Source organism: Hyperolius riggenbachi, chromosome 6 (assembly GCF_040937935.1).
Source record: "Hyperolius riggenbachi isolate aHypRig1 chromosome 6, aHypRig1.pri, whole genome shotgun sequence".
Classification (NCBI taxonomy): Eukaryota; Metazoa; Chordata; class Amphibia; order Anura; family Hyperoliidae; genus Hyperolius; species Hyperolius riggenbachi.
This window is the reverse complement of record NC_090651.1, coordinates 382,700,258-382,724,463: the sequence shown is the minus strand read 5'-3', so window position 1 is coordinate 382,724,463 and position 24,206 is coordinate 382,700,258. Positions and strand designations below refer to the sequence as shown.

Genomic DNA, 24,206 nt, shown 5'->3' with positions numbered 1-24,206 from the left:
AAGTGAAACAATAAATCAATTACATCTTTCTATCAATGTTAAGCGGTAACATTTAAAGATCTTAAGACAGATAACCCTTGTTCTCACTTAATGGGCTTGATTCACCAAATCACACCTTATCAAAGATATCACACCTTATCAAAGTTAACACGCCTTATCAGAGTAGCACAGAAAGCGCTAGGGGCTCAGGGCAGTGTGAGTGTCATTGCCAATTAGCCATAAGTTTGTATCGCTCGCTATGCTACTCGGATAAGGAGTTTTAACTTGATAAGGTGTGATATCTTTGATAAGGTGTGATATCTTTCATAAGGTGGGATATCTTTGATAAGGTGTGATATCTTTCATAAGGTGTGATATTTGTCATAGCACGGTTTAGTGAATCAACCCCCATGTGTGTCTGTATGTCTGTATGTGTGAAAATATGCACCATAGAGAAAATGCTTCACTGCTGTCTGTTTTATCTGCATGGGGAAAACATATCCAAGTGTGCACTAGCCAATTGAATAACATTGGTTCTCAGTTTTCCTGTGCAGAAAGCGAGGGGGGATAGGACCCCATCCAGAGTTTCGCAAGGGGGCCCAGTGATTTCTAGTTACGCCCTTGGATTCCTCATATGCAGATAATGGATCCATACAATGCCCAAATGGAATTCTTTATTTATAGACCAATGAAAAGATGAATACCATAATAACACACAGGGCTCTATTCATAATCACATGTGCGGTAATTTTCAATTTTTTTCCGCATTCACTAAAATGTTCCTGCATATCTTCCGTATGTGAGAAGATGGCGGTAAAATAGTGCAGAAACGTGTTGGAAACAGTGTGAAATAGAAGTTAAACGTTTGGTAAACATGCAGAAAACAATGCAGAAAAATAGGCTTCAAAAAAAGTTTTCATGTCCAGCAAACACAGTGCTAAAGGCTCTAGACTCCATTTAAATCACTGTGAAGTGAAAAATTTCACCAGGTACTTGTAGGTGATAAAAAAAGTCAGTAATTAAGGAATAAATAATGTACCTATTTTTCATTGAGAAAAAAAGTCTTAAAGCGGAATATAACCCTGCATTTCAACTTTGCTCTAAAATATTATTTACAGCATATTATATGCAAAAAGCATTTTTTTTTACTAGACCAGCATTGGAAGGGTTAAACACAGAGGTTTAAAGTTTGTGGAGAGATATGCAGAAGTTCAGATTGTTACATTTTATTTAGTTATATGTATCTATTGATAAATGTTACACACTCTTTGGCTGTCCTCCAAGCTCCTTCTCAGTCAGAGAGAGTGAGTCACATTCAACACTTAGATACATTTATGTAAACAAAATGTATCTATTTCAGCTTCGGATGCACCTGCAGAAATCTCCAGGAACTTTAAAGCCCTGTGTAACCCTTCCAATGCTGGTCTAGTATAAAAAAAATGCTGGTTGCATATAATATACTGTAAATAATGTTTTAGAGCAAAGTTGAAATGCAGGGTTATATTCCGCCTTAAATAAGGATTGTTTGCCGACTGTTTTTCACATTGTTATCACTTTTTTACTGCACTTTTTCCGCATGTATAAAAAATACATGCGGAGAACATTGTGAATGCCAACTTGGTCTAAATTTTCCGACAGTTGGTTACCACATGCGGAAATCGTTGTGAATAGAGGCCAATGTTGACATTTTTTGGACAATACTAGTCCTTAATCCTAGCTGTTGTTTAATGGACCCACAACCACACCCCCAAAAAGGGGGTGGCAACCAACTGCGTCCTAATCAAATAAAAAGATGTATGGCAATATATTAAACAATAATGAATAGGGTCTGTCTAAAACTATAAAGCACCAATACAAAAACTATATAGTGAATTTACAAACTTTATAAAACATGCATGAAACTGCTTGGTCTTTTAGAGGGCTATGGACCCCAAGGGGCCGTATGCAATCTTTTTCTTGCAGGGGGGCCTCATACATGGTGGTTACAGCCCTACCCTTGACCCTGGCTTATTTGAGACAGATAGGAAGTGGTAACTGCGGCGCTATTTTGCTGTTCTTACGATCTAGCCCTCATGGAGTAGTTTTATACTGGTTGATGAGCATTTCTGTGTCCTCTCTGTCAGGTCATTTCCTCTGGTGCATCACCTGTTTCACCTATAACTCAGATGATTGCTGGGGCGATGCAATCCTGTGCTCACACAGTGACGATGCTTGTGTTCAGGAACATATAAGGACTATTCATGGTATGTTTGCTTTTATTATACATTTTTACTTACTGCCCCTTCCAGCCACGTTAAAGAGCGTCTGAAGCCTCCCCAAAACACTGTTTTTACTTTACAATCCCGTTAAGCATTAATGTCCTACCTGAAACGCTGCATCCCTGTGGCACGGCTGAACACTCAATCCCCCCAAAATCTTGGGGCAAAAATGCACGACTTTCCAGGTCATGGATTTTGTTGCCCAGAGGAGGCAGAGCTTCGGGCTTTAGCTCTGCCTCCAGTCCAATTAATCTGCTCTGATCGCCGCCTCTCCCCGCCCCTCTCAATGAAAGAAGACTGAGAGGGGTGGGGAGAGGCGGAGATCCACGCAGATTGATGCGAGTAGAGGGAGAGCTACTGCCCAAAAGCTCTGCCTCTCTTCCCCAGGGGATTTTGGGGGGAATAATTGAGAGTTCAGCTGCGGGGATGCGGCGTTTCAGGTAGTGCATTCATGCTTAACAGGATTGTAAAGTAGTGTTCTGGGAAGGCTTAAAGTGGACCCAAACTAAAAATACAAGATTTCAGAAATAAAATCGGTTTTCTAAATTATAATAATAAATAGCAGCCTTTTTTCAGCTGCATGATGACAAATATAAAATATTTTACATTTATTGGAGAAACCCCTCCTTTCCTTTCATATTGCCGGCAAATAATCCGGCAAACTGGTGGAGTAGATGGTGTCCAGCAAAGGAGGAATTGCTAATGGCTGCCACCTGTATAACCCTAGTTATGAAAGGAGAAGGGTGAAAAGCATGCACTGAAATGATCATAGGCTTGAAGGAGTGTTTATTTATATTTGTATGTGTCAGAGTGGTGCAACTAAATATTTTGAATTAAAAAAATGTTTGGTTTGGGTCCGCTTTAAGACTCTCTTTAAGCAGCATTATGGCTTTTGTTTCTAACTCCCCCTGGAAGCAGCATTAGGCCCAATTTTATCTGGTTGACCCCTGGGGCCAAAGAGCCAGCAAGTGGACCCCCCAGCCCCTCCCCCCTACCAAGTGTATAGTGTCATAAGATGAACTTTGGCTCAGCAGTTTTCTGTTACAGATGGGTGGGATGTGACTGAGCTCACCAAGCGATGTGGAACGTCCAAAGAATGCGGTCGAGTTGGGAGCTTTAGAAGTGCAGAGAAGACCATGCTGGTAAACACTTCCTGCTGTTATGGCAGTAAATGTCGGACGCCTGCAACAACCTGTAAGTATCTGAGAAAGAACCTTGTTTCGTTATCTGTCTATCACTCGAATTCAGTAAAACTATATATTTGGCTGCAACTAACACAAGGCCAGTGGTGATCAGTTCCTCTCCAGGAGGCTGATCCACAAAGCTTACTTATTTACACCTTGAGGCTGTGTTACCACTGGAGCTGAAAACTGACATTTTTTGGCCAATCTCTGCTCATCGCAAAACTGACAGTGAACGGCTCCTACTTTTTTTATAAGAACTATTCACACTTGTCAGTCTGCAACAAATCCATTGGATCCTTTGAAGTAAGTGGGCCGCACTTGTGTGCCTTCCTAAGTAATCCCGAGCAGGCGGACGTGTTTCCGATATAGCCTATGATAGTAACGCATCTGCCCCGAATACAGCCGGACCATAGGAGCACACACTGCACTGTCCGCTCCCGGTGGTTGCATGTGGTTCTGACGGCAGATTGGAACCAAGCCTGACTCTAAGGAGAGCTAATACATGAGATAAATATAAATAAGGAGAGATTAACTTGTTCCGGACCAACGCAGTACGAATCTATGACCAGCAGGTGGTGCTGCACCTCTGACTGGATGTAGATTCAACGTCGCAATGAATCACGCGTCCCCGCCATTACCGCCAATCTTGCCTCTCTGCACCCGCCGAAATTCGCTCGCTCTGCTGTATATAAGATGGCAGAGCTCTGTAAGCAGATCAGGAGCCGCTTTCATTGGCTCCTGATGGCGTGTGCAGCAGGAGGTGTCGCTTACACCATGTGACCTAGCGGTGGTCCCATGGCGGTCGTTTTGGCACCACAGGAGGTGTTTCTTACGCCATAGAACCTAGCGGTGGTCCCATGGCGGTCGTTTTGGCACCGCAGGAGGTGTTGCTTAAGCCATGGGACCTTGCGGTGGTCCCATGGTGGTGGTTTTGGCGCTGCAAGAGGTGTCGCTTAAGCCATGGGACCTGGCGGTGGTTCCATGGCGGTGGTTTTGGCGCCGCAGGAGAGGTCGCGTAAGCTATGGGACCTGTCGGTGGTCCCATGGCAGTGGTTTTGGCGCCGCAGGAGGTGTTGCGTAAGCTTTGGGACCTGGCGGTGGTCCCATGGCGGTGGTTTTGGCGCCGCAGGAGGTGCCGCGTAAGTTTTGGGACCTGGTGGTGGTTCCATGGCGGTGGTTTTGGCGCTGCAGGAGGTGTCGCGTAAGCTTTGGGACCTGGCGGTGGTCCCATGGCGGTGGTTTTGGCGCCACAGGAGGTGCCGCGTAAGTTTTGGGACCTGGTGGTGGTTCCATGGCGGTGGTTTTGGCGCTGCAGGAGGTGTCGCATAAGCTTTGGGACCTGGCGGTGGTTCCATGGCGGTGGTTTTGGCGCTGCAGCAGGTGTCGCATAAGCTTTGGGACTTAGGGCGGTGTTTTTGGAGCTGCAGGAGGTGTCGCGTAAGCTTTGGGATCTGGCGGTGGTTTTGGCGCCGCAGGAGGTGTCGCGTAAGCTTTGGGACCTGGAGGTGGTTCCATGCAGGGCCGGGCCGAGGCATAGGCTGGAGAGGCTCCAGCCTCAGGGCGCAGTGTAGGAGGGGGCGCACAATTCACTCAGCTGTCATTCCTAATTGTGTATGAAGCAGAAAGAAATAAGAAAATGGAATACATAGCAGTGACTGCAAGCCATATAACTAGATATTAAGGTGTTCAGGAGGTTGTGGGCCCTGTGGCTCTCTTAGTCTAATAGTAATCAGTGTGTGACGGCTGGGGTGGGAGGGATGGAGGGACGCACTTTGGTGTCTCAGCCTTGGGTGCTGGAGGACCTTGTCCCAGCTCTGGTTCCATGGTGGTGGTTTTGGCACTGCAGGAGGTGTCGCATAAGCTTTGGGATCTGGGGCTGTCCCATGGCGGTGGTTTTTGCGACGCAGGAGGTGTTGCGTAGGCTATGGGACCTATACAAAATGGTTAAGATAAGTGAGATAGCTAGGGAGCTGGTTACTAACATAGGATTGATTGTTTTTTGTTAAGACTGTAATTGGTGCTGAAATAATTCCGATTTTCATGCAGAAATCCGTTTGGGTGGTTTTTGTAAGCCTCTGATTGGTGCAGAAATTCTGATTTTCATGAAGAAATCCTGTTGTTTTCACTTTAAGCTTCTTCTAGGGGCTTCCTTGTGATTGGCGTACAAAAATCCGCATTCCGCCGGAATTACGCATCGTTCCGCGGAATTTCCGCTATAGCGCTATGGCAATTTTGTTCCGATGCGACCGAACGGAACCACCAAATTCCGGCCGGAATCGCGGGAAAAATTTATTCCGCGGAATACGGTGAGCATCTGTAATCTGAAATCCGGATTTCCGATCGGAATTTCAGAAATTTTAATTTCGCAAAATCCAAATGAGTATTCCTAGTTTGTCATACCCAAAGTCCACCTTGAAACTTTTGGTCCCAGAGCCTTCTGTCATGCTGCTCCTACGTTCTGGAACTCCTTACCTCAGCAGATCAGGAAACCTCCATCCCTGGACTTGTTTAAATCCAGACTGAAAACCCACCTGTTCAGTTTGGCATTTGCAGAAATATAATTTTGTTGTGTGAATACTTCATCAGACTACCAGTTACTGAATCTGTGAGAGCCTAAGCACCTATGGGAGAAAAGCGCTATAGAATTGTTATTGTTATTGTTGTTGTTGTTGAATGGCAGGCAGAAGAAGCAGCAAGTAGTGTCAAAAAGAAAAAAGGAACCGTTGGCACTGTAGTAATGAACTGAGTCTGCATACATGTTTCCCTGCTATGTTATGAGATCAGCGCGGCCTGGGGAGATATGGGCACAAAGCGTTCCATCAATGAGATAACGGCTCATAAGCAATTCACCTTTTTCCCCTACGTTTTGTCCGAGGTGATCATTTTTCATCTACTCTTTAGCTACGTACACACATGCGACAACGATCGTTCGTTGTAAACGATAAACAAACTTTTAATTGAGGAAAGAACAACCTAAGTAAAGTTAGCTTTTAAATGTGTGTAACGATCTGATCGTTAGAAGGAACGTTACATCACGTAAAGCAACTAATGCGCTTGCGCACAAAAATGAAACGTTCCATGGAGAAATAGCGAAATGCGCATGTCAAGCCTAGTGAGAACGACCGTTTCCAACGATGTACTACTTTTGCAAACGATCGTCGTTGGAAAGAGTCCGCGAACGCTAGATTGTTATTTTTTAACGATCTAGCTCGTCCGTCATTAGACTCAATGGTCGTTGGCTGCTTTTTTTAAAAACGATCGTCGTTTGAAATGATCGGGGAACGATCGTTTCAAACGACTATAGTCGCATGTGTGTACGCTAGTGTTGGGCGAACAGTGTTCGCCACTGTTCGGGTTCTGCAGAACATCACCCTGTTCGGGTGATGTTCGAGTTCGGCCGAACACCTGATGGTGTTCGGCCAAACCGTTCGGCCGCATGGCCGAACTAAGAGCGCATGGCCGAACGTTCCCCGAACGTTCGGCTAGCGCTGTGATTGGCCGAACGGGTCACGTGGTTCGGACCCGAACGCGCTCTGATTGGCCGAACTGTCACGTGGTTCGGGTAAATAAATACCCGAACCACGTCATATTTCCGCCATTTGTCTGTGGGTTTAGCTTAGTGTTGGGCGAACAGTGTTCGCCACTGTTCGGGTTCTGCAGTACATCACCCTGTTCGGGTGATGTTCGGGTTCGGCCGAACACCTGATGGTGTTCGGCCAAACTGTTCGGCCATATGGCCGAACTAAGAGCGCATGGCCGAACGTTACCCGAACGTTCGGCTAGCGCTGTGATTGGCCGAACGGGTCACGTGTAGTGTTGGGCGAACATCTAGATGTTCGGGTTCGGGCCGAACATGGCCGAACTCCGAACATAATGGAAGTCAACGGGGACCCGAACTTTCGTGCTTTGTAAAGCCTCCTTATATGCTACATACCCCAAATTTACAGGGTATGTGCACCTTGGGAGTGGGTACAAGTGGGAAAAAAAATTTAGCAAAAAGAGCTTATAGTTTTTGAGAAAATCGATCTTAAAGTTTCAAAGGGAAAACTGTCTTTTAAATGCGGGAAATGTCTGTTTTCTTTGCACAGGTAACATGCTTTTTGTCGGCATGCAGTCATAAATGTAATACATATAAGAGGTTCCAGGAAAAGGGACCGGTAACGCTAACCCAGCAGCAGCACACGTGATGGAACAGGAGGAGGGTGGCGCAGGAGGAGAAGGCCACGCTTTGAGACACAACAACCCAGGCCTTGCATGAGGACAAGAAGCGTGCGGATAGCAATTTGCATTTTGTCGCCATGCAGTCATAAATGTAATACAGATGAGAGGTTCAATAAACAGGGACCGGAAACGCTAACCCATCACAGATGTTCATTGTTCATGTTACTTGGTTGGGGTCCGGGAGTGTTGCGTAGTCGTTTCCAATCCAGGATTGATTCATTTTAATTTGAGTCAGACGGTCTGCATTTTCTGTGGAGAGGCGGATACGCCGCCGATCTGTGACGATGCCTCCGGCAGCACTGAAACAGCGTTCCGACATAACGCTGGCTGCCGGGCAAGCCACCACCTCTATTGCGTACATTGCCAGTTTGTGCCAGGTGTCTAGCTTCGATACCCAATAGTTGAAGGGTGCAGATGGATTGTTCAACACAGCTACTCCATCTGACATGTAGTCCTTGACCATCTTCTTCAGGCGATCGGTGTTGGAGGTGGATCTGCACGCTTGCTGTTCTGTGTGCTGCTGCATGGGTGTCAGAAAATTTTCCCACTCCAAGGACACTGCCGATACCATTCCCTTTTGGGCACTAGCTGCGGCTTGTGTTGTTTGCTGCCCTCCTGGTCGTCCTGGGTTTGCGGAAGTCAGTCTGTCGGCGTACAACTGGCTAGAGGAGGGGGAGGATGTCAATCTCCTCTCTAAAGTCTCCACAAGGGCCTGCTGGTATTCTTCCATTTTGACCTGTCTGGCTCTTTCTTCAAGCAGTTTTGGAACATTGTGTTTGTACCGTGGATCCAGAAGGGTATAAACCCAGTAATTGGTGTTGTCCAGAATGCGCACAATGCGTGGGTCGCGTTCAATGCAGTCCTAGGCCGAAGAGGTCATAGCCTAGGGTCACAAAACCTGTTTATTTGGGCAATTTCAATGGTGGCGAGTCTGACGTACATAAATCGCAGCAATGGCCGTTAGCAACGTCTCAATCTCACGAAATGTCTCATGCAGGTAGAAGACATATTGTTAGACTTGGGCTCCAAAGATGGGTTCCCTACATCTCTGCAAACCAGAGTTACAGGGCTCCAAATTTGGTAAAATCCCCCATAGGCTTTCATTGGGCCTCCTATTTACAGTTCCAAAATCTCACATCTTTTCAAAGGGCAATTACTCAGCAGTGGCAAATTTTCTAGCATTGTAGGGACCCTTAGGGGGAACATGACTGGTGAGTTTCGGGCCCCTAGGCCAAAGAGGTCATAGCCTAGGGTCACAAAAACCTGTTTATTTGGGCTATTTCAATGGTAGTGATGGTGACGTACATAAATCGCAGCAATGGCCGTTAGCAAAGTCTGAATCTCACGAAATGTCTCATGCAGGTAGAAGACATATTGTTAGACTTGGATTCCAAAGATGGGGTCCCTACATCTCTGCAAACCAGAGTTACAGGGGTCCAAAATTGGTAAAATCCCCCATAGGATTTCATTGCCTCCCTATTTCACTTTCCAAAATCTCACATCTTTTCAAAGGGCAATGGCTCAGCAGTACCAAATTTTCTAGCATTGTAGGGACCCTTAGGGGGAACATGACTGGTGAGTTTCGGGCCCCTAGGCCGAAGAGGTCATAGCCTAGGGTCACAAAAACCTGTTTATTTGGGCTATTTCAATGGTAGTGATGGTGGCGTACATAAATCTCAGCCATGGCCGTTAGCAACGTCTGAATCTCACGAAATGTCTCATGCAGGTAGAAGACATATTGTTAGACTTGGATTCCAAAGATGGGGTCCCTACATCTCTGCAAACCAGAGTTACAGGGGTCCAAAATTGGTAAAATCCCCCATAGGCTTTCATTGGGCCTCCTATTTACCGTTCCAAAATCTCACACCATTTCAAAGGGCAATGGCTCAGCAGTGGCAAAACTCACCAGTCATGATCCCCCTAAGGGTCCCTACAATGCTAGAAAATTTGGTACTGCTGAGCCATTGCCCTTTGAAAAGATGTGAGATTTTGGAACTGTAAATAGGAGGCCCAATGAAAGCCTATGGGGGATTTTACCAAATTTGGAGCCCTGTAACTCTGGTTTGCAGAGATGTAGGGAACCCATCTTTGGAGCCCAAGTCTAACAATATGTCTTCTACCTGCATGAGACATTTCGTGAGATTCAGACGTTGCTAACGGCCATTGCTGCGATTTATGTACGTCAGACTCGCCACCATTGAAATTGCCCAAATAAACAGGTTTTTGTGACCCTAGGCTATGACCTCTTCGGCCTAGGGGCCCGAAACTCACCAGTCATGTTCCCCTTAAGGGTCCCTACAATGCTAGAAAATTTGGTACTGCTGAGCCATTGCCCTTTGAAAAGATGTGAGATTTTGGAAAGTGAAATAGGGAGGCAATGAAATCCTATGGGGGATTTTACCAATTTTGGACCCCTGTAACTCTGGTTTGCAGAGATGTAGGGACCCCATCTTTGGAATCCAAGTCTAACAATATGTCTTCTACCTGCATGAGACATTTCGTGAGATTCAGACTTTGCTAACGGCCATTGCTGCGATTTATGTACGTCACCATCACTACCATTGAAATAGCCCAAATAAACAGGTTTTTGTGACCCTAGGCTATGACCTCTTCGGCCTAGGGGCCCGAAACTCACCAGTCATGTTCCCCCTAAGGGTCCCTACAATGCTAGAAAATTTGGTACTGCTGAGCCATTGCCCTTTGAAAAGATGTGAGATTTTGGAAAGTGAAATAGGGAGGCAATGAAATCCTATGGGGGATTTTACCAATTTTGGACCCCTGTAACTATGGTTTGCAGAGATGTAGGGACCCCATCTTTGGAATCCAAGTCTAACAATATGTCTTCTACCTGCATGAGACATTTCGTGAGATTCAGACTTTGCTAACGGCCATTGCTGCGATTTATGTACGTCACCATCACTACCATTGAAATAGCCCAAATAAACAGGTTTTTGTGACCCTAGGCTATGACCTCTTCGGCCTAGGGGCCCGAAACTCACCAGTCATGTTCCCCCTAAGGGTCCCTACAATGCTAGAAAATTTGGTACTGCTGAGCCATTGCCCTTTGAAAAGATGTGAGATTTTGGAAAGTGAAATAGGGAGGCAATGAAATCCTATGGGGGATTTTACCAATTTTGGACCCCTGTAACTCTGGTTTGCAGAGATGTAGGGACCCCATCTTTGGAATCCAAGTCTAACAATATGTCTTCTACCTGCATGAGACATTTCGTGAGATTCAGACTTTGCTAACGGCCATTGCTGCGATTTATGTACGTCACCATCACTACCATTGAAATAGCCCAAATAAACAGGTTTTTGTGACCCTAGGCTATGACCTCTTTGGCCTAGGGGCCCGAAACTCACCAGTCATGTTCCCCCTAAGGGTCCCTACAATGCTAGAAAATTTGCCACTGCTGAGTAATTGCCCTTTGAAAAGATGTGAGATTTTGGAACTGTAAATAGGAGGCCCAATGAAAGCCTATGGGGGATTTTACCAAATTTGGAGCCCTGTAACTCTGGTTTGCAGAGATGTAGGGAACCCATCTTTGGAGCCCAAGTCTAACAATATGTCTTCTACCAGCATGAGACATTTCGTGAGATTCAGACGTTGCTAACGGCCATTGCTGCGATTTATGTACGTCAGACTCGCCAGTCGCCACCATTGAAATTGCCCAAATAAACAGGTTTTGTGACCCTAGGCTATGACCTCTTCGGCCTAGGACTGCATTGAACGCGACCCACGCATTGTGCGCATTCTGGACAACACCAAATACTAGGTTTATACCCTTCTGGATCCACGGTACAAACACAATGTTCCAAAACTGCTTGAAGAAAGAGCCAGACAGGTCAAAATGGAAGAATACCAGCAGGCCCTTGTGGAGACTTTAGAGAGGAGATTGACATCCTCCCCCTCCTCTAGCCAGCAGGGCCGGATTTAGGCCAAGGCCGCCTAGGCCATGGCCTAGGGCACCACAGGAGCAAGGGCACCAAAGCAACAGGCGAAACTGGTGCAGCATTTGCAAGCTTGCAAATGCTGCAATGCAGGAAGATCAGGCCTGACCATGGCACTCCTCTGCTAGCCACATGTGCAGCAGCCATCTTGCTCTCTATGCACGTTTGCATTGTGACCGGCGGCTATGGACTTGGGCAGCATTGGAGACGGAAAGGAAGAGGAAGCTTCTGCACTGGAGACAAGCGGAGAAATGAGTGACACTGATGGCTACTGTGGTGTGAAGGTGAACTGGCTACCTATACTGAAATGGAGGGTGGGAAAAGGAGGGATTAAGGGAGTCATCTGGCTACCTATACTGGAGGGAAAGGGGGAAGGAATCATCTCGCTACATATACTAGAGGGAAGGGGGAGGGGTAATCTGGCTACCTATACTGGAGGGAAAGGGGGGAGGAGTCATCTCGCTACATATACTAAAGGGGGCTGCTGGTGATAGTGGCCTTGGGCGATAAAGAGTACAAATCCGGCTCTGCTAGCCAGTTGTACGCCGACAGACTGACTTCCGCAAACCCAGGACGACCAGGAGGGCAGCAAACAACACAAGCCGCAGCTAGTGCCCAAAAGGGAATGGTATCGGCAGTGTCCTTGGAGTGGGAAAATTTTCTGACACCCATGCAGCAGCCCACTGAACAGCAAGCGTGCAGATCCACCTCCAACACCGATCGCCTGGAGAAGATGGTCAAGGACTACATGTCAGATGGCGTAGCTGTGTTGAACAATCCATCTGCACCCTTCAACTATTGGGTATCGAAGCTAGACACCTGACACAAACTGGCAATGTACGCAATAGAGGTTCTGGCTTTCCCGGCAGCCAGCGTTATGTCGGAACGCTGTTTTAGTGCTGCCGGAGGCATCGTCACAGATCGGCGGCGTATCCGCCTCTCCACAGAAAATGCAGACCGTCTGACTCAAATTAAAATGAATCAATCCTGGATTGGAAACGACTACGCAACACTCCCGGACCCCAACCAAGTAACATGAACAATGAACATCTGTGATGGGTTAGCGTTTCCGGTCCCTGTTTATTGAACCTCTCATCTGTATTACATTTATGACTGCATGGCGACAAAATGCAAATTGCTATCCGCACGCTTCTTGTCCTCATGCAAGGCCTGGGTTGTTGTGTCTCAAAGCGTGGCCTTCTCCTCCTGCGCCACCCTCCTCCTGTTCCATCACGTGTGCTGCTGCTGGGTTAGCGTTACCGGTCCCTTTTCCTGGAACCTCTTATATGTATTACATTTATGACTGCATGCCGACAAAAAGCATGTTACCTGTGCAAAGAAAACAGACATTTCCCGCATTTAAAAGACAGTTTTCCCTTTGAAACTTTAAAATCGATTTTCTCAAAAACTATAAGCTCTTTTTGCTATTTTTTTTTCCTCTTGTACCCACTCCCAAGGTGCACATACCCTGTAAATGTGGGGTATGTAGCATGTAAGGAGGCTTTACAAAGCACAAAAGTTCGGGTCCCCATTGACTTCCATTATGTTCGGAGTTCGGGTCGAACACCCGAACATCGCGGCCATGTTCGGCCTGTTCGGCCCGAACCCGAACATCTAGATGTTCGCCCAACACTAGTTTAGCTTTGGGTAGGCAGGCAGGGTAGTTCGCGCTCCAGTCACGCTAGCCAGGGTCCCCCCAGTCATTGTGTCGCTGCTGGGAATAGTAGTACACCGCTCGCTCAGCATTCTGTTTACTGCCACTCTGTGTACCTCGCTCAGTCACACTATATAGCATTCTGTTTACTGTTCTGTGTCTGCTGGGAATAGTAGTACACCGCTCGCTCAGCCACACTATATAGCATTCTGTTTACTGCCACTCTGTGTCTTCTGGGAATAGTGGTACACCGCTCACCCGCCACTGTATAGCATTGTGCTCTGTGTCGCTCCTGGGAATAGTGGTACACCGCTCACCCGCCACTGTATAGCATTGTGCTCTGTGTCGCTGCTGGGAATAGTGGTACACCGCTCACCCACCACTGTATAGCATTGTGCTCTGTGTCGCTGCTGGGAACAGTAGTACACCGCTCACCCACCACTGTATAGCATTGTGCTCTGTGTCGCTGCTGGGAATAGTGGTACACCGCTCACCCGCCACTGTATAGCATTGTGCTGTGTGTCGCTGCTGGGAATAGTGGTACACCGCTCAGCCACACTATATAGCATTCTGTTTACTGTTCTGTGTCTGCTGGGAATAGTAGTACACCGCTCACCCGCCACTGTATAGCATTGTGCTCTGTGTCGCTGCTGGGAATAGTGGTCCACCGCTCACCCGCCACTGTATAGCATTGTGCTCTGTGTCGCTGCTGGGAATAGTGGTACACCGCTCAGCCACACTATATAGCATTCTGTTTACTGTTCTGTGTCTGCTGGGAATAGTAGTACACCGCTCGCTCAGCCACACTATATAGCATTCTGTTTACTGCCACTCTGTGTACCTCGCTCAGCCACACTATATAGCATTCTGTTTACTGCCACTCTGTGTCTTCTGGGAATAGTAGTACACCGCTCACCCGCCACTGTATAGCATTGTGCTCTGTGTCGCTGCTGGGAATAGTGGTACACCGCTCACCCGCCACTGTATAGCATTGTGCTGTGTGTCGCTGCTGGGAATAGTGGTACACCGCTCAGCCACACTATATAGCATTCTGTTTACTGTTCTGTGTCTGCTGGGAATAGTAGTACACCGCTCGCTCAGCCACACTATATAGCATTCTGTTTACTGCCACTCTGTGTACCTCGCTCAGCCACACTATATAGCATTCTGTTTACTGCCACTCTTCTGGGAATAGTAGTACACCGCTCACCCGCCACTGTATAGCATTGTGCTCTGTGTCGCTGCTGGGAATAGTGGTACTGTATAGCATTTCTGTACTGCCACTGTACTGCTGCCAGTCAGCGTGTACTGTAAGGATAAGTGAAATGAGGAAGAAATCCGGTGAAAGAGGGAGGGGCAAGGGAAGAGGTGTTTCCCCTGACGGTTCACGTACAGGCCACAGGGGAGCACCCAAGAAAACCCACTCAATACCGCCCATGTTGTCCAGGACAACAACCCTCACAAATCCAAAAGAACAGGACCAGATAATTACTTGGATGACCTCTCAAGCGTCCAGCAGTGGGTTAAGCAGCACCAGCACATCACGCACGAGGTCCGAGTCCTCAGCCAGTTACAAGGAGCCAGTGGGCACAAAGCTGACACAACCGGCAGCGACACCACGCACACAACTGCCAGATAACCAGTCCGATGAATTACCTCAGGACACAATGGGGTATTCGCAGGAGCTATTCCCAGCCCAACAAACTTCCACCTTTCAAAGGTCAATGGAGGAACAGTCAGAAATGTTGTGCCCGGATTCACAACCATTAACTGTGGGAAATGCACCACGCACTGAAATACAAGGCGAGTCCGAGGAGGACTCGGAAACCCAAATCGCAGAGCAAGTTGGGCAGGAGGGGTTGCAATTGCAGGAGGTCGGCCGACAAGATCTGGAAGACGACGTTGGAGTGAGCTGCGCAGAGGTTGTTCTGGGGAGCTCTACTCCACGGCGGCGGCCCCCCACAATGACATATGACGAGTTTGAGGAGATGGAAGAGGAGGGTATGGACAATGTGGACAGAGACCCAGATTTCGTTTGTGAACGAGAACATCGCCGTCGTAGCAGCAGCACAGATGAGTCTGTTGAAGAACCCACTGCTGCACGAGTTCGCCTTGTGCCACAAGGTAGGCGGCGCGCAATTTCAGGCACCACAAGCGTGGAAGTTCAAGTGAGAGGCAAAAGAGGAGCAAACAGAAATCGCCAGCAAGGCAGGTGCTCCAAAGTCTGGGCTTTCTTTGAAGACTGCACTGAGGATGTTACCATGGCGATTTGCAAGGTGTGCAAGACCCGCCTGAGCAGGGGGAAAAGTATTAACAACCTCTCCACCACCAGCATGAGCCGCCACATGCTATCCAAACATCCCACTCTGTGGGCAAACGCGGCAGGACAGGGTACCAGCAACACTGCCTCCCTTGGGTTCACCAGACTCACCACCAGACCCGCCTCAGCAGCAGCAGTAGCCCAGCCATTGCGTGGTTCACAACATTCACAAACATCAGACGACGCTGACACTGTCACTTTCCGGAGTAGTGCTCTTGAGGTCTCCCAGTGTTCATGAAACACAACAACCAACAGCCCTTCCGTGTGCAGCGCTACGGTTCAGTTGTCTGTGTCAGAGATGTTTGAGCGCAAGAGGAAATTGCCAGCAAATGACCCCCGGGCCGTGGCAGTTACTAACAGCCAGCATAGCCAAGCTTCTGGCCTGCGAAATGCTGCCATATCGAGTGGTGGAGACAAACAGCTTCAAGGGCATGATGTCAGTGGCCATCCCACGTTACGTGGTTCCCAGCCGCTACCACTTTGCGCGCTCTGCAGTGCCTGAGTTGCATGAGCACGTGGTCAGCAAAATAACCCGAAGCTTGAAGAATGCCGTTGCCTGCAAGGTTCACCTCACCACTGACACCTGGACGAGTGCGTTCGGCCAGGGTCGATACATCTCCCTTACCGCGCACTGGGTGAACCTTGTGGAGCCTGGCAGCGATTCCTCACCTGCTACGGCGCGGGTGTTGCCCACGCCGCAAACAGCTGCACCGCTGTCCCTCCCACTGGATAACAACAGCAGCACCTACCTCTCTGACTCCTTCTCCTCCAACGCATCTCAAAGCTGTACCTCATCCGGAAACGCTAACCCAGCAGCAGTAGGATCGTGGAAGCAGTGCAGCACAGCTGTTGGCATGCGTCAGCAAGCGTTGCTGAAGCTGATCTGCCTTGGGGATAAGCAGCACACAGGGGAGGAAATTTGGAAGGGAATAAAGGAAGAGACGGATTTGTGTCTGGCACCGCTGGACCTGAAACCGGGCATGGTTGTGTGTGATAATGGGAGTAATCTCATTCGCGCTTTAAGGTTGGCTAAGCTGACACACATCCCTTGCCTGGCGCACGTGATGAACCTAGTAGTTCAGCGGTTCCTGAGGACATACCCAGGCGTGGCCGATCTTCTGTTGAAGGTGCGTCGAGTGGCCAAACATTGTAGAAATTCCAGTACTGCTTCGGGGGCACTTGCCAAGATGCAGGAGCGCTTCAATCTCCCCCACCATCGCTTGCTGTGTGATGTCCCTACGCGCTGGAATTCTACGCTGCACATGCTAGCCCGCTTTTGTGAGCAGAAGAGTGCAGTGGTCCAGTACATGACGGCGCAGTACCGAGGCGCATCCAGACAGCTGCCAAGCTTCTGTGGATCCGATTGGGCCAACATGTTGGACCTCTGCCAAGTCCTCCAAAATTTTGAGCAATCGACGTTGCTTGTGAGCAGTGACAACTCTTCAGTCAGCATTACCATACCACTACTGTATTTACTGAAGAGGTCAATGTTGAAAATCAAGGAAACAGCTGTCATGATGCAACTGGGGGAATCTGAAGGAGAAAACGATCAGCGTGATGGTACCAACATCAGGCCATCCGCCTCAGGGAACGCTGGCCCCAGCAGCTATGACGAAGAAGAGGAGGAGGAACAGCTGGAGTTGGAGCAGGAATTTCATTCCACCACTGACGAGGGCCAGAGCGGTGCACGTTGGACTTCCACAATTCAGCGCGAATGGTCAGCAGAAGCAGACCAGGAGGAAGGTGACGACTATGATGCATCACAACAACTATCACAACGCTCACAAGAGGATGATGAGGATTCTGGTAGGACTCTGGCACACATGGCTCAATTCATACTAGACTGCATTGAACGTGACCCACGCATTGTGCGCATTCTGGACAACACCAATTACTGGGTTTATACCCTTCTGGATCCACGGTACAAACACAATGTTCCAAAACTGCTTGAAGAAAGAGTCAGACAGGTCAAAATGGAAGAATACCAGCAGGCCCTTGTGGAGACTTTAGAGAGGAGATTGACATCCTCCCCCTCCTCTAGCCAGTTGTACGCCGACAGACTGACTTCCGCAAACCCAGGACAACCAGGAGGGCAGCAAACAACGCAAGCCGCAGCTAGTGCCCAAAAGGGAATGGTATCGGCAGAGTCCTTGGAGTGGGAACATTTTCTGACACCCATGCAGCAGCAGCCCACTGAACAGCAAGCGTGCAGATCCACCTCCAACACCGATCGCCTGGAGAAGATGGTCAAGGACTACATGTCAGATGACGTAGCTGTGTCGAACAATCCATCTGCACCCTTCAAATATTGGGTATCGAAGCTAGACACCTGGCACGAACTGGCAATGTATGCAATAGAGGTGCTGGCTTGCCCGGCAGCCAGCGTTATGTCAGAACGCTGTTTCAGTGCTGCCGGAGGCATTGTCACAGATCGGCGTATCCGCCTCTCCACAGAAAATGCAGACCGTCTGACTCAAATTAAAATGAATCAATCCTGGATTGGAAATGACTACGCAACACTCCAGGACCCCAACCAAGTAACATGACCAATGAACATCTGGGATGGTGTAGCGTTTCCGGTCCCTGTTTATTGAACCTCTCATCTGTATTACATTTATGACTGCATGGCGGCAAAAAGCATTGCTGCTATATCCGCACGCTTTTTGTCCTCATGCAAGGCCTGGGTTGTTGTGTCTCAAAAAGCATGGCCTTGTCCTCCTGCGCCTCCTCCTGTTCCATCACGTCTGCTGCTGCTGGGTTAGCGTTGCCGCGTGGTCCCTGTTTATTGAACCACTTATCTTTATTACATTTATGACTGCATGGCGGAACAAAGCATGCTATCCGCACGCTTCTTGTCCTCATGCAAGGCCTGGGTTGTTGTGTCTCACAAAGCGTGGCCTTCTCCTCCTGCGCCTCCTCCTGTTCCATCACGTCTGCTGCTGCTGGGTTAGCGTTGCCGCGTGGTCCCTGTTTATTGAACCACTTATCCTTATTACATTTATGACTGCATGGCGGTACAAAACATGCTATCCGCACGCTTCTTGTCCTCATGCAAGGCCTGGGTTGTTGTGTCTCACAAAGCGTGGCCTTCTCCTCCTGCGCCTCCTCCTGTTCCATCACGTGTGCTGCTGCTGGGTTAGCGTTGCCGCGTGGTCCCTGTTTATTGAACCACTTATCTTTATTACATTTATAACTGCATGGCGGTACAAAGCATGCTATCCGCACGCTTCTTGCCCTCATGCAAGGCCTGGGTTGTTGTGTCTCACAAAGCGTGGCCTTCTCCTCCTGCGCCTCCTCCTGTTCCATCACGTCTGCTGCTGCTGGGTTAGCGTTGCCGCGTGGTCCCTGTTTTTTGAACCACTTATCTTTATTACATTTATGACTGCATGGTGGTACAAAGCATGCTATCCGCACGCTTCTTGTCCTCATGCAAGGCCTGGGATGTTGTGTCTCACAAAGCGTGGCCTTCTCCTCCTGCGCCTCCTCCTGTTCCATCACGTGTGCTGCTGCTGGGTTAGCGTTGCCGCGTGGTCCCTGTTTATTGAACCACTTATCTTTATTACATTTTTGACTGCATGGTGGTACAAAGCATGCTATCCGCACGCTTCTTGTCCTCATGCAAGGCCTGGGATGTTGTGTCTCACAAAGCGTGGCCTTCTCCTCCTGCGCCTCCTCCTGTTCCATCACGTGTGCTGCTGCTGGGTTAGCGTTGCCGCGTGGTCCCTGTTTATTGAACCACTTATCTTTATTACATTTATGACTGCATGGTGGTACAAAGCATGCTATCCGCATGCTTCTTGTCCTCATGCAAGGCCTGGGTTGTTGTGTCTCAAAGCGTGGCCTTCTCCTCCTGCGCCTCCTCCTGTTCCATCACGTGTGCTGCTGCTGGTGCTGGGTTAGCGTTACCAGTCCCTTTTCCTGGAACCTCTTCTCTGTATTACATTTATGACTGCATGGCGACAAAAAGCATGTTACCTGTGCAAAGAAACATGACATTTTCCACATTTAAAAGACAGTTTTTCCTTTGAAACTTTACAATCAATTTTCTCAAAAACTATAAGCTCTTTTTCAAATATATTTTTTCCTCTTGTACCCACTCCCAAGGTGCACATACCCTGCTAATTTGGGGTATGTAGCATGTAAGGAAGCTTTACAAAGCACGAAAGTTCGGGTCCCCATTGACTTCCATTATGTTCGGAGTTCGGCGCGAACACCCGAACATCGCGGCGATGTTCGGCGAACGTTCGCGAACCCGAACATCTAGGTGTTCGCCCAACACTAGTGTACGCACCTTTCGAAATAACTTTTCAGCATTTCGCAATTTAAAAAAGTTCACCAAAAGTATTAGAAAAAGTACTATCAAACTGATTGTGTGTATTGTCTTGCTTTTTGGGGGTTTAAAAAATATTTTATTTCCCAGGGCCCATATGCAATTCACGTTTTCTCCTGACTTTTCACCTTGGTGATATTTTCACACCTTGGGCCTGATTCACAAAGCGGTGCTAACAGTTAGCACGCTGGTGAAAAGCCCTTTATCATGCCTAAACTCAGTTTAGGCATGATAAGTTTAGGTGTGATAAGTTTAGGCATGATAAGTTTAGGTGTGATAAGTTTAGGCATGAGAAGTTTAAGCGCCAACTGGGTTAGCACCACAGTGCACAGTTGATCAAAAGTTTTATGCTTGCAAAGTCTCGTGCACTTCGTATAAAGTTTAATGGCGCTGCTTTGCGTGCGGGACTTTGCAAGCGATCTAAACTTATCTAAACTTATCATGCCTAAACTTATCACACCTAAACTTATCATGCCTAAACTTATCACACCTAAACTGGCTTTTCACCAGCGTGGTGCAATGGTTATCATGCCTAAAGTCTCTAACTGGGTTAGCACCGCTTTGTGAATTGAGCCCCTTGTGATAAAATGCATTTTAAACCACCAGCAAGCAAGAAAATACTAAAAACAATTTTGATAGTACCTTTTCAACATGTGTTTGGTACTTTTTTTTTACTGTAACATGCTAACAAGAGAAGATGAAAATTATCTCTTAGTCGATAACTCAGGAGAAAACGTGAATTTCATACATATAGGCCAAATGCAATTCACTTTTTCTCCTTAGTTAAAATTATTAATAAAATGCCTTTTAAACCACCAGCAAGCAAGAAAATACTCAAAATTATTTTGATAGCACTTTTTCACCTACGTTTTGGCACTTTTCAGTTGCAGAGCGCTGAAAGTTCTTTCACATAGAGGATGACAAATTATCTCCTAGGAGAAAACTCAGGAGAAAAAGTGAATTGCATATGGGCCAAAGGCTCTTATTCAACTGACTTTTTCTTCTGAGTTTTCTCCTAGATCATTTTTCTCTTCTCTTTAAAAGACTTCCGAGACCAAATTTAAGAAAATCACACTGTACCTTTTTATCAGCAGAATCCACGGAGGACGTCCTGCCCGTCCTCCGATCTGTTCCGCCATCAATGCAGGTCTTTCCATTCCCCTATGGCTTGGCCCGACTGCACCGAACGGATCGCATCGATTCCACCTCTAAGATGGCCGCCGCCTTGATCCGCGGCTGCGCAGTACGTTTTGCCGTTAGCGCAACTGCACAGCCTATTGCCCACCTCCCGCTGCGTATTAGGTCTCGGCATGCTCCCCAAGTGCAAAGCGTACTGCGCAGCAGCGGATCAAGGCGGCGGCCATCTTAGAGGTGGAATCGATGCGACCCGTTCGGTGGGGTCGGGCAAAGCCATAGGGGAACGGAAAGACCTGCATTGATGGCGGAACGGAGCGGAGGATGGGCAGGACGTCCTCCGTGGATTCTGCTAATAAAAAGGTAGTGTAATTTTCTTACTGTAATTTTGGCCTCGGAAGTCCTTTAAAATACATTTTCAGCAGTTTTAATTAGTTCCAAAAAGCAGGTGAAAAGGTAACAGTAAAATGACCAGTATTTTGAGTATTTTCTTGTTTGCTGATGGTTTGAAAGTTATTTTATTGATAAGTTCTACAAATATCACCAAGGAGAAGGTCCAGGAGAAAAAAATTTATTGCATATCGGCCCAATTCTCTTATTCAATTCCCGTTTTCTCCTGAGTTTACCCCTAGGAGATAATTTTTAATCTTCTGTTAAAAATAAATTTTCAGCTCTCTGCATTTACAAAGGTTCTAAAAAGTAGGTAAAAAATTATTCAGAGGAATTCCTCGCTGGCTGGTGACTTAAATGGCCAGGGCCCATATGTAATTTCCTTTTTCTCCTGAGTTTTCTTCTAGGAGATAATTTTTAATCTTCTATTAAAATAACATTTCAGCAGTTTGTAATTAAAAATGTACAAAAAAAAAAAAATAGGTGGAAAAGTACTATCAAAACTATTTGAAGTATTCTCTTGCTGGTGATTTAAAAGGCACTTTATTGACAATTTTGAAAATATCACCTAGCAGAAAACGAGAGAGAAGAAGCTAATTGCATAAGGGCCATGGACCCATATACAATTTACGTTTTCTCCTGTGTTCTCTCCTAGGTTATTTTTTTACAACTTGATAAAAAATGCCCTTTAAGCCACCAGCTGGCAAGAAAAATACTCAAAATAATTTTGACAGTACCTTTTCACCTATTTTTATTACTTTTTCAATTACAAAATGCTTAAAAGTTATTATATTAAATATAAGATGAAAAATTATCTCCTCGGAGAAAACTCAGGAGAAAAAGTGAATTGAATAGCAATCGTGATTCAGGTAATTTTTCACCTACTTTTTGGTAATTGCAGAGTGCTGAAAGGTTATTTGAAATGGAAGATGAACCCTTTTCATTAACATTAGATGATACTTAAGCTGGCCACTAACTGTCCAATTTCTAGTGAAAAATCATTCAAGCGATCAGAATTTATGATTGGATTAGTTGTAAATAGCCTCCGTTGGTGGACATAATCAATTATGAACGAGAGAAAAAAATGTCGTCCGAATGAATTTTCGTCGAACCAAAATTTGTATTTTCTTGTTGGTCGTGATAGATAGGAAGCAAAGATTGGTTCGTTGATGGTGTAGCGAACGATGTATTACAATATTTCACTTCCAATCAGAATTTCTGATCGCTCAAACGATTTTTCGCTAGCAGTTGGATCATTAGTGGCCACCTTTAGGAGGAAAAAAAGGGAATTGAAAAGAGAAAGAACCCTATTTATGACTTAGACTTAGGGATAAAGTCAGCCCCGTTTCTAGGGGCGGGCGAGGTGGGTGTCCACCTGGGCTGCAGTGAAGGGGCGGGGCGCAGTGAAAGAGGGGGGAGCAGCAGACACACTGGGACACAGCCAAGAGTAGGGGGCCCTGAATCCTCCCTCCCTCTCCTCCTTCCCCTTGCAGAGCTTACGCAGCAGGGATTGCTTAAACTCTGCAACAAAGGGGGGAGCATTGGGGGGAAGGGGGCGGCCACGTGGGCTGAGCAGCGGGAGGGTGGAGTCAGGCCCCGTGCACTGCAGCTGTGCCTGCCAGTGTGCCTGCTGTTCCCCCTTCCTTTATTGTAATCCCCGAGAGCCTGCCAAAGTTCTTGGGGGAGTGGTACCTATACTAGACTACCTATGCTGGAGGCACCCATACCTTGCTACGCATACTGAGGTACCTATACCAGTCTACCTATGCTTGGGGTACATATACTTGGCTAACCTATGCTAGGGGCACCTATACCTGGCCAACCTAACATATACTGAGGTCACCTATACCTGGCTAACTATACTGGAGGCACCTACAATTTCTCAGGACCATAAGAGGAGAATGAGGTCTTGATGCAAAGTGGCTGTTGCACTATTTGCCTTTAGTTGGTCAATATCCTCTTTCAATGTGTTCTATTTGTATGCAAAGTTTACTGTTTTAATTGATGCTTACAGTTTCCTTCCCCCATCCTTCTCTCTAGTGCCATCTATCAGTGATCGGGACAATGGGCTGATCTGCCCAGGTTGCTATGTCAGCAAATCTGATCGATGTACACGGTTTAACAATATAAAATGTACGGGGAACGAGACGCGCTGTATGCGCTATGTGAAAACCGAGAGGTATGGTAAGTCCATTTGCCAACAGAGGTAAAACATAACTGTCATGTTGTGGAAAAATGTGATGTGTAGCAAGGTTGTGAAAAATGCAAGTGACAATTTTGTATTTACCAGATCATCTGGTGTCAACAGTTGCCATACAACGTAGGGCCATATACTTAGGGCTCTAAGGTGGCCATACACTTTGAGCTTGTGCACACTACAATAGCTTTTCTGAGCGCTTTGTGATTTTAAAGCTAATGTTATCTATGTGTGTGTTCACACTGGAGCGATGTGATTTTGTAAAAATCCCCCATAGCATTGCATTAGCAAGAGCTTTTAAAATATCTGGCGTTTAAAAAGCTCTTGTAGTGTGCACCAGCTCTTACTCAATTTTTTTCCATCCATATCCTGCAAATTCGATCAGTTGATTGAATCTGAAGAGAAGCTTATAGCGATGTACAGAGGCGCCAACAGGATAAAAATGCAAAAATGCAATAAAAAGTTTAAAATATTTAGGTGGTGGTGGTGGACCAACCAACCTAAAAATGACTCGATGCCGTTGATTCAATCAAACACAATTTATTCACATACTCCAAGATATACTGCAACGCGTTTCACGGGCAAGAT

General features: G+C 47.0%; 1 protein-coding gene across 2 annotated transcripts in view; it reads left to right on the top strand.

Annotated features, from left to right (window-relative positions):
- The window catches only part of LOC137523107 (uncharacterized), a 73,191-nt gene that overhangs the window by 41,955 nt on the left and 7,030 nt on the right, over positions 1-24,206 (top strand). Inside the window, exons 5-7 of one of the 2 annotated variants that reach the window (XM_068243324.1) lie at positions 2,103-2,222; positions 3,285-3,431; positions 23,462-23,605. In XM_068243324.1, the coding sequence (XP_068099425.1) occupies positions 2,103-2,222; positions 3,285-3,431; positions 23,462-23,605 (411 nt within the window). The remainder of the gene's footprint in view (positions 1-2,102; positions 2,223-3,284; positions 3,432-23,461; positions 23,606-24,206) is intronic. The other variant, XM_068243325.1, reaches the window with a different exon arrangement.